At 43.3% G+C, this 13,667-nt stretch overlaps 1 protein-coding gene across 5 annotated transcripts in view; it reads right to left on the bottom strand.

Annotated features, from left to right (window-relative positions):
• GK (glycerol kinase) overlaps window positions 1–13,331 on the bottom strand; it is a 77,564-nt gene extending 64,233 nt beyond the window's left edge. For 3 of the 5 annotated variants that reach the window (XM_040266351.1, XM_040266353.1, XM_040266350.1), the window contains exons 1-2: window positions 13,082–13,319; window positions 928–1,001 (exon numbers count right to left, since the gene is read on the bottom strand). In XM_040266351.1, the coding sequence (XP_040122285.1) occupies window positions 928–1,001; window positions 13,082–13,159 (152 nt within the window). In that variant the 5' untranslated portion in view covers window positions 13,160–13,319. Of the gene's footprint in view, window positions 1–927; window positions 1,002–13,081 lie in introns of all 5 variants that reach the window. The other 2 variants (XM_040266354.1, XM_040266352.1) reach the window with 1 other exon arrangement.
• Window positions 13,332–13,667: the final 336 nt, after the last annotated feature.

Genomic DNA, 13,667 nt, shown 5'->3' on the forward strand with positions numbered 1-13,667 from the left:
TTGTTATTGTTTACTGATGAATAGTATATTCATTGTTTACTGATGGCAAACATTTGAGGGGTTTCCAATTTTATTATGAACAAAGCTACTATAAGCATTCATGTAGATAAGTCTTTCTATAGACATATGCTTTCACTTCTCTTGGATGAATTCCTAAGAGTGGAATGCAGCAGATATATGATTCATTTGATAAGAAACTGCCACATAGCTTTTCAAAGTGGTTGTATCATAAATATCAATTTTTGAACACTGTACAGTACATGTATATGTACTATATAGAGCATATATATTAGTAATACCACAATTACTACATATGAACATTATTTCCCAAAAGGATGATTTAGTAGCAGATGTTAAGATATATGAATTAAAAAAAAAACCCATTTCTTTATTTAAGGAAAAAACCCTCATGTGCAAATCAGGAGAGAAGCAGCTTGACAATAATGAAGACATAAAACTAAATGACTTCAAAGTCAATGTGGAATTTCTGATATCTAATACACCTTTGCTTTATTACTTTACTACTCCTTTTCTGTCCCTGAATTTCTAAGCCATCAGTCAGCCACATTTTTGCTGACCTACCAAGTTAGTGCTTCTTTTTTTATATATATATATTTACTTATTTATTTATTCTTTTTGCTAAGCCAAGTCTGAGTTATGGCACATAGGCTCAGTTGCTTCTTGACAAGTCAGATCTTAGTTCCCTGACCAGGGATAGAAACCAAGTTCCCTGCACTGCAAGGCAGATTCTTAACCACTGGACATCTGGGAAGTCCCAAGTTACTGCTTCTTTTCTTGACTAATACCTATTCCTTGTCTTCTCAGGAGGGTGTTTGGTCAAGCTTACTTTACAGCGACATAGGGCAGGTGGGTTGAGATGGACTAATAAATATGAGGTATCTTTACATATTAAATTAGGAAACATACCCTTCTCTTGGAAACTCTTGTTTTATTTCCACTTGATGATGACTAAGTAGTTCGGCTGTTTTTGAATTGAAAACCTGAAAAATATATTGCAAGAGTAGAGTAAAAAATGCAGGTAGACAGCAAAGATGTTCAAAAGTTATTCGGCAACTGAAGTTCTTATTCACTGATAGAAAAAGCATTTCAGAGGAAATGACTGACAATGCTCTCTTCAGATAGAATCATGCAAGTTACAAGGTAGCTTCAGAAATAACTTCTTTTTAAATAAATGAAAATCAGTTAAAGATAAAGCTGAAGAGGCAATTCTTCATTCTTTAAAAAAAATGGTTCCAGATGTAGGAAATTTAATACATCAACCAGCGAATAGTATGGATTTCTTTTAGAGATTAGGAAAACCAAAAATAAAAGAGCTGGATCAGTGCTGATAGTGATAGTGTCAGGATCCATTCTGCATCCATCCTGCATGTAGAAACAGAAATCACAGATGCCCAGGCAGGAAAGCATCCTGTGTAAATTCTTTTGAAGGAAAGTGTAACAATGCATCTCACTCTTACAAGAGCCAAGAAGAGTCATTATCAGGAAGGAGAGAAGAGGACCGACCGTGGCATCAAGCTGAGTGCTCTCTGTGACATGAATTGGTGACTCTTGATTATAAAACATTAAAACTCGTGGAGGAAAGCTACCAAAGAACAAATGCATTACTAGCCTCTGCAATTTTAACACCATTAAAATAACGCTTCCTAAAAACCTAACAACTTCTTTTCCAAGTATTATTTTTCACCTGGGTAAATCTATATTTAAGTATCACATGACTTAGTCTTTCAGAGTTAAGAGTTCATATTTTAATTAAAATTAACTTCCCCAATCACTTTAATTGCAGCAGTAAAGTCACCTCCAATTAAGAAAATGTTTCCAGGCCTACGTTTCCTGTGGGAGAAAATTCCTTGCTGAAGACAGACTCAGAAAGACAAAGTAATAAGGGGAAACACATGGTGAGTCTTGTTGCTGTTCACCTCCCTACTCACCACACACATCATCTTTTGGGGAGGAAGTGATAAACATAACGAAAGCAAGAAGGCAAATTCTCAAGTCCTCTGAGGAGATAAAATATCTCACAAGTCAAAGGTTAACCTGACACATCATAAATAAAAGGCATTTGGCAGAAACCGGTGTAACATACCAGTAATTTACAACTTTAGCATTAGTGTAAGTTTCTAGGATGTCCACTCCATTTGTCCCGTTTTATTTTCTAAAGTTTCTCTAGGGCCTGGAATAGTGCCTGGCCTAGGGTCGGTAATTAATAAATATTTGTTGAATATCTAAAACACCCCCATATCAGGTACTTATTAGGAGATACATTATTAAATAAAATGGGAAATGGTTATATGGCAGAAACTCTTAATAGGAAGCCATAGTTGTATGTTCCCTCATATTACTCCTGTTCTCAAAGTCTGCTGCTGCTGCTGCTGCTGCTGCTAAGTCACTTCAGTTGTGTCCGACTCTGGGCGACCCCATAGACAGCAGCCCACCAGGCTCCCCCGTCCCTGGGATTCTCCAGGCAAAAATACTGGAGTGGGTTGCCATTTCCTTCTCCAATGTGTGAAAGTGAAAAGTGAAAGTGAAGTCACTCAGTCGAGTCTAACTCGTAGTGACCCCATGGACTGCAGCCTACCAGGCTCCTACATCCATGGGATTTTCTAGGCAAGAGTACTGGAGTGGGGTGCCATTGCCTTCTCCGTCCCAAAGTCTGCAAGTCCCCAAAGGACCCTGGAACAAGAAACAAGAGAGGTGGGATGGGAAGGGGGAGGGAGGCTTACGAGGGAGGGGATACACATGTAATTATGGCTGATTCGAGTTGTTGTACAGCAGAAATCAACACAATATTGCAAAATAATTATCCTCCAATTAAAAAGTTTTTTAAAATAAGGTGTGCCTTTTTGGTGGATGAGTTCATAAAAGACTTTGACAGTGGACCTAGGGAGCTATGAATGGAGTAGGCTTCCTCTTCCATCACCCCCTAGTTTTAAGTAGGCTAATGTCAGGATCCTTACACACACACACACACAAAAATGGGTTTAAAGGTTGTTGAAATAGGCACAGAAAAGGGAAGTAATTCGGCAAATCCTATCTGGCATATTAGAGCGTGATGTCTGATCACAGAACATGTAGATGTAACAGGATGAAGTCTGGACCTCTCTACTTCTTTAGAGCTCTGACTCTGAGGGGAAAATGGACATCACCTTTAGGTGTTTAGGATCTGACCCAGTGCATCACTCCCCGGTGTATGGGGCACATTTTAGATTTACTATTTTAGAATCTGCAACTTGCTTCATGGATCATCATCCAACAAAAATATAATGCAAGTCACAAATGCAAGCCACATATAATTCGTAACATAATTTTGTAATTTAAAATTTTCTCACAAAAAAAAACAGTAAAAAAAAAAAGCTGGTAAAGTTAATCTTATTAACATTTTTAAACCAATATATCTAAAATCATTTCAACAAGTGATCAATACAAAATTGATTAGCTTGTCTACTTTTTTAGTACTAAGTCTTTGAAATCTGGTATAGACTTTATACTTCTGGTCCAACTCAATTCAGACTAACCACATTCAAAGTGATCGATAGCCACCTGAGACCAGTGGCTGCCATATTGGACAGTAAAGTTGTGGAGTAGTGCTTTTCTCATATACCTAGTTCATGTGAGGAACTGTAATGAAGCCTCCTGATTATCCATTCGTCTGCAGGTGGACAAGTATCCAAAGTAAGCTAAGGATGTTTCCATAAGACTCTGTGGCTGGTGGGTGAAAGTGAAGTCGCTCAGTCGTGTCCGACTCTTTGCAACCCCATGGACAGTAGCCTTCACCAGGCTCCTCCGTCCATGGGATTTTGTAGGCAAGAGTACTGGAGTGGGTTGCCATTTCCTTCTCCAGGGAATCTTCCCGACCCAGGGATCAAACCCACGTCTCCTGCATTGTAGACAGACACTTTACCATCTGAGCCACCAGGGAAGTAGGTAACTCCAATGACAACACATTGCTGCTGCTGCTAAGTCACTTCAGTCATGTCCAACTCTGTGCGACCCCATAGACAGCAGCCCACCAGGCTCCCCCGTCCCTGGGATTCTCCAGGCAAGAACACTGGAGTGGGTTGCCATTTCCTTCTCCAATGGATGAAAGTGAAAAGTCAAAGTGAAGTCGCTCAGCTGTGTCCGACTCTTCACGATCCCATGGACTGCAGCCCACCAGGCTCCTCCATCCATGGGATTTCCCGGCAAGAGTACTGAAGTGGAGTGCCATTGCCTTCTCCGGACAACACACTACTCAGGAGCAAAAATGCTAGTCTGTTCTTTTCAGGTAGATTTCAAAAGCCACTGCCACTGAAAGATGGCAATGGCTATACAATTTGCTTTATAAAATGAGTAGCATGGTCATTCATGTAAAAACTGTTAGATGGCAAGGGAGAAACACCCCTGAGTTACAGATGCTCCTCATCTTTTCGCCCTTTTCAAGTTTGAAACTCAATTTAAAGATCAGTCCAAACTGCAGACGCACAATGGCACAGAACAGAAACTCTCTTTTAAAAAATTCATGTTAAGAAAATTCATTTAAAGGAATACACAAAAGTTTATGGGATCTGGAAGAGATCTGAGCCAGTGTTCAGCATCCTCCCCCCATATCTAGGACCCTTCAGAAGCCAGGAGGGAGGGAGGGACAGAGTGCTTTAGCTCAGTCTCTGGACCACACCCTACCTTAGATTTCTTATTTTACTGACTTCAGCTTCCAGATTTAAACTCTTCTAGAAGTGCACTTAACCATGGAGTTCCAAGGCAGAAAGCAAAATGACAATACAAGCTGAAACCCATGGACCTAATGGAATGCTCTCTTACTTACCAAGTGAGCTCCAAGAGATGGGATAGGACTGACAAACAGGGCTAAGCTCTAGGTTTTCTAAATACCAGAGCTTTTCCAGTACAAAATCATACTGGGACTAATTGTGATGTTTTCATCCATTAAGTGGCAGCAAATATGAAGAGGTTTTCTAACATAGGGCTGCCTATGCTATCAAGAGGAGGAAGGACATCCAACCCAGACTTGGAGGGAGTTGGAGAAGGGCTCTCAGAAGATGTAATTTGCAGACAAAGACTGGGAACAGTGGGGAAGGTAGGCTGAGGCAGGCAAAGCAGCTGAGGATGTGTGTCTGCAGTGATCCATGTAAGATGCCTAGAGGTGTCTTGGCAGCCGTGGGTACTGAATGAAGTGCATTGCTGAGATATTCAGTTTAGGAGGTATAAGTATTTAGATGCATCAAGGGGCTTGGATAGGGAGGAATGACAAAAAAGGAGGAATATTCAAGGATGACAGGTTACAGGTTCCAAGTTAAGAGCAGGCAGTGTTTTGCTATATTCAAATGGATAACCAACAAGGACCTACTTACAGAACAGGGCACTGTGCTCAATGCTATGTGGCAGCCTGGATGAGAGGGTAGTTTGGGCGAGAGTGGATACATGTATATGTGTGGCTGAGTCCCTTCGCTGTTTACCTGAAACTACCACAACATTGTTAATTGGCTATGCCTCAATATAAAATAAAAAATTTTAAAAAAAGAGTAGGCAATGTTACAAAACAAAGGTATGGGAAGGAGCAGTAATCACAGTATGGAAAGGGGTAAAGAGATTGCCAATTTCATTCTAAACAACCTCTGTTTGAGTGACGACACCAGCAGTCAGTTGCTAATGTTTGAGGACACAGCTGAAAGAAAGAGATCCATTAAGGGTAGAAACTTGGAACTAGTAGATAAATAAGTCCTGGAGAGCTGATGCACAGTAGAGTGATTAGAGTCAATGGTAATGTACCAGAAACTTCAAAGTTGCTAAGAGACTCGATCTTAATGGTTTCCACCAAGAAAATGAGTGAGAATTATGTGACAAGGCAGAGCTATGGAGATAATACTACGGTGGTAATCATATGGCAATATACAAATATATCAAACAACACAGTGTTCATCTTAAACTTATACGACCTTCTGTGTCAACCATATGTCTATTAAAAAAGAGAGAGAGTTTTAGAACTGCATGTGAGCCAGAAAGGCAGTTGAGAGCGTCATGCCTGATGTCATATGGAGGCAAAAAGCACAGGCCTGGAAGAGCTAGGGCTGGGGGTCAAGCTCAGCCCTGTCCATATCAGTTTTTTGGTTGTGTTTCTTTGTCTTTTTCTGGCCATGCAGCACAGCATGTGGGGTCTTCCTTGACCAAGAACAGAGACTGAACAGGTACCCCCTGCAGTGGGAGCATGGAGTCTTAACCACTGGCGGGCGTGCTAAGTAGCTTCAGTTGTGTCAGACTCTTTGGGACCATCATGGACTGTAGCCCCTCCAGGCTCCTCTGTCTATGGGGATTCTCCAGGCAAGAATACTGGAGTGAGTTGCCATGCCCTCCTCCAGGGGATCTTCCCGACCTAGGGATAGAACCTGTGTCTCTTATGTCTCCTGCATTGGCAGACAGGTTCTTTATCGCTAGTGCCATCTGGGAAGACAACTCCTGGACCACCACGGAAGTCCCATGACAGCTGTCTGACTTTAACTTTTCTAAATTGCTAATTTTTCCATCTGCAAAGGACTAAGTAATGTATGAAAAGTATTTCATACAGGGCGAGCCCATAACATGTATCCAAAAGATGTTACCACTACTGTTATCAGTGCTACTATTTTGATTACTGTTCCTATTATTACTACTACCACCAGCACAGCAGATAGGTGAGTTCAGATTAAAAAAAAACAATCACCAGTTCTGTATTCATCTCTAAGCGCAAATCATGTCTCAGTTCCAGAGTTTGTTTTTGGTGGGGGAGGGCAATGAAAACTTGAAGAAACAAGTTCAGGTAGGAAAAGAAAAGTTCAGCATAGTGCTGGCACAGAGTAGAAACCCAAAAGATGTTACCACTACTGCTGTTGCTACTACTGCTGCCACTTACTACTACTATTTCTATTATAAGCAGGAGAGTTAGAAGTCATTAGTCTATATTCACCACTGTGCTTAAATTATGATCAATTTCCAGATTTGGAAGAGGGGGACAATTTAAAAACCGAAAACAAGGAAAATTACTTCTGTAAGAACTGTTTAAAAAGAACTTTCTGAAACAATGCCCACCTTTTCTGTCTCAGCCAAAGGGGAGTAGTGGAGACACGAAATACAGTCCTTACTAAGTAACTGTCTTTCAGGCTTGCCTCACCCACCCTGTGACTAACTCAAGCATCCCATCATAAACATGCATTCACTTCCCTCCCCACGTGATTTCCCCACTAGCCTACTCATGCCACACTCTACTGGGTAAGTAAGACATTTTTCAGCAATGCAAACTCCCTCTCTAAAACACCATGATATTATGTAAATCTGTAGCATCTAAAATAAAAATACTAGCTATGAACATGTTACATTGCAAACTTGACCACAAATGGCATCATGGCATCTTCCCAAAGCCAGAGAAGTAAAGAAAACATAGCAAATGGCATATTTTTCTTTAAAAAGTGAGGTTATATTCAATAGCATATATTTATACATAACTCTAATATAACTATAGTTGATAAATCCAACTCTTCCCAAGACCCCACAAGTTTTCCCTTTCTAGTCTTTCAGTCCAAGAGTTCTAGACAACACATCAAGCCCTGGAGGCCTCTCTCTGCTGGTGTCTATTCAAGTAACAAGCACCTCTGTTGCTGCTGTTGTTTAGTTGCTAAGTTGTGTCCAACACTTTGCAAACCTATGGACTCTATGTAGCCCACCAGGCTCCTCTGTACATGGGATTCTGTAGGCAAGAAGCCTCGAGTGGGCTGCCATTTCCTCCTCCAGGGATCTTCCTGACCCATGGATCGAACCCATGTCTCTTGTGTCTCCTGCATTGGCAGGCGGATTCTTTACCACTGAGTCACCAGGGTAGTCCAAGGAACACCTACCAGATGCCAAACGTTGTATTAAGCTTTGGAGAAGGGGAAAAAAAGATACTTCTCTGCCCCTCATGGAAGTCCAAACTGAAGGCTCTAAACATTTATGTTTATGAGACAAGAGGACAAGAGAGGGTGGCAGCCCTCTGATGAGATGTTCTTACCATTTCTGTAATGTGATAGGCAAGAAAGAAAACCAACTGAGTGGGGGCTGGAAAACACAGTTACATTTATTATAAGAGGGGTCTCATTCCAGCTGTGGGCCAAATTCATTTTACCAAATTCACTGTTCATTAGTTCCTGTCCCCTAATGGGTGCTTAATATCTATGCACATAAACGAAAGAAAGCGGAAACCCATCCCTTAACCTTGAGATCTCTAAGTATGATGAGACAACTGGGGCCAAGGCAATGTTTCCTGCCAAAATAAGCATGGAGCTACAATTCAAGTCATTCTTCACAGATGCTGGCTATTGGAACAAAATGGTTACGCAACCATTATCCACGGTGACTACACCTAAGCCCTGCCCAGGCCCCACTTAATCTGAATCACAAGATGATCAAAACCAGCAGTACTTATTCAAAGGCAACCTTTTTTAAAAAAAACCAGTGAAACCAGTGTGTAAGTCTGTTTTACTTGGTGAAGATTCATCTGTGACCATAATCAGAACTGGTAAGTGCCCAGCCTATCTTCCCTCCACAGTCAGTCTTCCACATCCACGGTTCCGTTTCTACAGATTTGAGCAACTGCAGATCCAAAGTGTTTTCTAAAAAATATTCCAGAAAGTTCCAAAAAGCAAAACATGAAGTTACCCTGTGCCTGTCACCTATGTGCATGGCATCTACACTGTATTTACAACTCCTTACACAGTATTTACATTGTGTTAGGTGTAAGCATCTAGAGAGGATTTAAAGCATAAGGGAGGATGTGCCTAGATTATATGCAAGTGATATGCTATTTCATTATATAAGGGATATGAGCATCCTACGATTTTAGTATCCATGGGGGACCTGGAACCAATCCCCTGGATATGGAGAAACAACTGTACTTAGAAAACTGGGGAACCTACTGAAGGCAGGAGGAGTTAGGACGATAGGCTTCTGACTGGGAGAGACCTGGATTTGAATCCTAGTTCCACCAGTCAATCTGCAACCTTGGGCACATTCCCCAACATGTTCTAATCACCTGTGTAAGTAAGTAAAGTTGCTCAGTCGTGTCCGACTCTTTGCGACCCCATGGACTGTAGCCTACCAGGCTCCTCCCTCCATGGGATTCTCCACGCAAGAGTACAGGAGTGGGTTGCCATTTCCTTCTCCAGGGGAATCTTCCCAACCCAGGGATCGAACCCGGGTCTCCTGCATTCCAGGCAGACGCTTTAACCTCTGAGCCTCCAGGGAAGCCCAATCACCTGTGTAAAGGAGCTCAATAATACTACCTACATCACAGCTGTTATGAGGATTAAATAATGGTGGGAAAGTCCTCAATAAGTACCTGACACACCACAGGTACAACACAATCCAAGCCTTTGTTTTTTTTAATGTGTTTTTAATTGGAGGATAATTGCTTTACAATGTTGTGTTGGTTTCTGCCATAGAACACCACCAATCAGCCATCAATATACACACATCCCCTGCCTCCTGAGCTACCCTCCCACCTCCTACCCCATTTTACCCTTCTAGGTGGAGGCTTTTTCTAACAGTCAATCTAATGGGGAAACGACAAAGCTACCAAATTAAAGAAGGAAGTTGACTGTTTCAGCTGAAGCTTTTGTCTTATAAAGAAATGGCCCCTCCTTTAAACCTGTTACACTAATTTTCTTTCCAAGAAGTTCCTACTCTGCAATCTGGGTAAACCCTTGCCAAGCCCAGCTCACTTTCCTATCAGACAAGTTGGAAATTTTCTTTTGGTTCAAAACATATGCCTCGGGTCCCCAGGTTAAGTCTTTGACTACTAGAAGAAGAAATGAACACATTCTAAGTTTGCAGCTCTACTACTAAAAGAGAAGCAATTAAGTAATCTGACATACCCGAGTCAGAGAGCTTTAAGATTTTTTGACAAGATAAAAAGGAGAATCCGAATTCAAATTCAGTTGACCTATAAAAATCTTTTCAAGAAATATGTGTAAAGCACTCCCTGTAGAGAAGACAGGTGTTCATTTGTCATGTTGACCAAGATATTTTAACGAATACAAAGATGAACAAGTCTCCAAAAGGAGGTTCCTGCTTTAGGTCAGCAGATATATAACAACACAAAGTAAAGCTGATAAGGGCTATTAACAGAGACATAAAAAGAATGCTCTAGGAAGTGGGAGAAATTCTGAGTAAGAGTTTGAGCAAAGACTTCCACCAAGAGATGGCAACTGGGCCACTATTTGGAGGTAGAACAGAATTTCAAGGAGCAGATATGGGAAAATGCGGGGGAGGCATTTCCCTTGGATAAGAGAACGTGAATAAACAAATCTTGTGTCCTTTATGGGAGAAAAAATGTAACCGGCATAGAAAAAGGGACAGGGAAGCTCAGTGAGGTGATTGGTCCTGTGAACACTGAATGAGACACGCAAATGCAATGAATAATGGCCAGGAAATTATTTTAATACTTTTCACTTTATAAGCTTCCTTATGACAGTTCTATTTGTTGTATTCTTTCCTGAGAAGATAAGCAATTATTTCTGAGTCATAATTACGATGTGGAACAATATGACTGGTACAACCCCTGGGGATCACTTTGTGACTGAAGCACTTGTTCAGCAAATCTATTATCTGAATTTTGCAGACAGTGGTTTAGCAACTTCTTTCCTTATAACCAAGGGAGAAAAAAAAAAAATCCCCTTCTAAACCATTGCCAGATTTTTTTCTACTTCACCCAGAATCTCTTTACACAGGTAGTCTATCTACCTCTGAAGCTTTCTTGAAGAGTTGTTTCTCAAGGAGCAGGAAACTTTACTGATCAACTTTTAAACATCACTCTGTAAGCAGGATGGGAGCCTTTTGAATGTGCACCTTAGCTTACTCATTGATATCAAGCCACAGTAAACAGCAGCCAACTTCTTAAAGGCTCCTGCTATTCATGTCAATCGCTGAACAACCGACTGTGATAATATAAAGTTGATTCATTCCTTCCCCACCAATGTGGAAAGACAATCCTCAGGCAACAGAATCTGAGGGGCCAGGAACAACCTGCAGTAGATAAAGAAGACTGCTGGGCTACATGCATGGCAACAGTGTTAGTTGCTAAGTTGTGTCCGACTCTGCAAACCCCATGGACTGTAGCACTTAGCAGCCTCCTCATCCAGGCAAGAATACATTCCCTTCTCCAGGGGATCTCCCCAACCCAGGGATTGAACCTGGGTCTCCCACATTGCAGGCAGATTCTTTACCATCTGAGCCTCCAGGGAAGCCCCATGTACAGCAACACTGACAAGTCAAAAGGAAGACCAGCATGGTCAGGCTGGCAACTCAAAAGGCAGCCTACAGAGTTAGGAAATATTTTACCCACTTTCAGAGAGGGCAAAGGCTGTATAAACTTGGGAACAACTGCCATGTTTGGTTTGGCCCCTACAGTCCGTTAGCAACTAGTTGCCAACGTTTAAGGACAGGAAGATTTCATTGAAAATGCTTGACTACCAATTTTTCTTAAAGAATCTGAAGCTTGTGCAACATGAGGCGAGTGTTCCTGCCTGGCAGCTAGAGGCTGTCCCTTTAGCCTGAGTCCGATCTCCAGCCTTCCTCCTCCCTCTACCTGTTTGTCCCCTGCAGGCATTTGTGTGGGCAAATCTTGAATGTGGCTTCAAAACTCAACCCACAGTTAGTCAACACCCATGTCTTAATAGTCTTTCTTAATTTGGGAAGATGGTAGTGATGACTGCATACTTTATTAATCAAATCTAGTTAGGTGAACTTTCTTACTTATGATTCAGGGTTACTTTATAAATATTTATATGAAAATAATACAAAGTAAAACCTGCCCTGTCTGATCAAAAGATAAACAATGTAAGAAACAGGAGAATTAGGTCTTGGCAGCTCAAACCAGCGTAAGTCATTAAATAAGAACCAAGCTAAAACTGGACTGAAAGCTTCTGACTTTAGACAAGAGAAATGAGTATCAAAATGAAGGTACAGATGCAGGTTTTAGTCAAGTGGTCAACTAAATAGAGTTCTGAAAAATATATATAAAAGGTGTATGCAACGTATACATACATATACATACTAAAGAAGACATGAAAACATGAATTGAGACAAAGAAGTGAAGAGGGAGCTAAGCAATCATTAAATATTTATATCAACTTGCCAGGTTAGTCAAATGTCCATTGAAAGAATGAGCTCTTAACCAACAACAGTTTATTTCAATTACTTTTAAATGATCTTACTGAACTCAGTACTAGCAGTACCGGATTACTTTAAGAGCAAGTTTCCTAATCGCCCCAAACAAATCAATCAGCAGAGAGTCACTTAAATAGCACTCCATTATGGCAAAACTCTGCTGTCACAAATGGCAAATAAAAAGAGAAACAATTTCCCTGTCACTTTATGTTGTGAAGTGCCGAGAGAACAGTCATCTTCGTAACAGGCAAAGTATCCGAACTGAAATTTACGAAGCTTCGAAACGAAATCAAGATTCCGCTAAAAGCAGTGCAGTGTGACTTTTCCCTAACGTGTTATGCCACTTGCCAGCCCCTGAGCATTCTACCTTCTGCAATGTCTGTGGGAGACGATGACAAGGCATCATCACGCAAATACTGTATTTGTTTGCTCCACAGACTCTGTGTTAGGCTCCCACAGCCGTGACACAGCTTCCCCCCATCCAAGGACGTCCTGAGCCGGGCAGGCCAAATGCTTCTGGGGAAGACTGCAGCAGCGGTCAGTGTGGCCACCTGTCCCCGGCGGCAGGCGGGCCGCTCTGCACGGATGCTCGATGAGTCCTAGCTCCCTTCGGGGGAGGAATCCCTCCATCAGTAGGCGGCCGCGCTCCACCACCGAGGCCAGGGGGCTACTCAGCTCAGCCGTAGGGGTCGCGAGAGGCCGCGTTCCCCCAGGCCCGGGCAGGGCGGCTCCAGCGTGGCAAGTCCCACTACGGAGCTCTTGGCCTCCTCCTCTTGCCCCGTAGCCGGGGCCCCGGGCCGTGGGAAGAACGAGATGGGGACGCGACACCCAGCCCTGGCGTTCCAAGGCTCTCGCCCCGGTTCAGCACCTTCTCAAGTGGCACCCACCCCGGGCTCACCAGAAAGCGCGTCGAGCTGGTGCCCTGGTCCACTGCTCCCACCAAGGGCCCCAAAACTGCTTTCTTCGAGGATGCCATGAAACCAGCTTTGGGTCGGCAGGCGGTCTGGACCCGTTTCCCTGGTGACGGCGACGGGCGGGGAAGGGGCGTGCGGCTAGCCTGGAGGGCCTGCAGGCTGGCGGCAGTAGATGGCTCGGACCGCGCTTCGAGCGGCCCCTTTACCGGCGCGGAGCCTTGTCGCCCCGCCCCTCCGGCCCAGGCCCCGCCCCCACCCGCGTTCCCCACGACTTCGGGGGCGGAGCGAAGTGGGGGGGCGCTGTCTGCCAGGCCGGCCAATGACCGAAAGCGGAAAGAGAAGGAACGTTCAGACTGTCTAAGGGAGCGTGACGCCATGGGGCGGGGCCTGGGCGCGGCGGAGGCGGTGTCCCGCGCGGCAGGTCACGTGGGCCCGGCGAGCCGGCCGCCAAGCCCGCCTGCAGCAGGGCCGCAGGGGGAAGCTGGTGCTGCCCATTGCAGGGAGCATCACTGGCCCGCAGAAAGGGCACAGGCCCACCTACGCCCCGGGGCTTCGGCTCGCGGATGGGTT

The sequence above is a fragment of the Oryx dammah genome, unplaced genomic scaffold (assembly GCF_014754425.2).
Source record: "Oryx dammah isolate SB20612 unplaced genomic scaffold, SCBI_Odam_1.1 HiC_scaffold_23, whole genome shotgun sequence".
In the NCBI taxonomy this organism is placed as follows: domain Eukaryota; kingdom Metazoa; phylum Chordata; class Mammalia; order Artiodactyla; family Bovidae; genus Oryx; species Oryx dammah.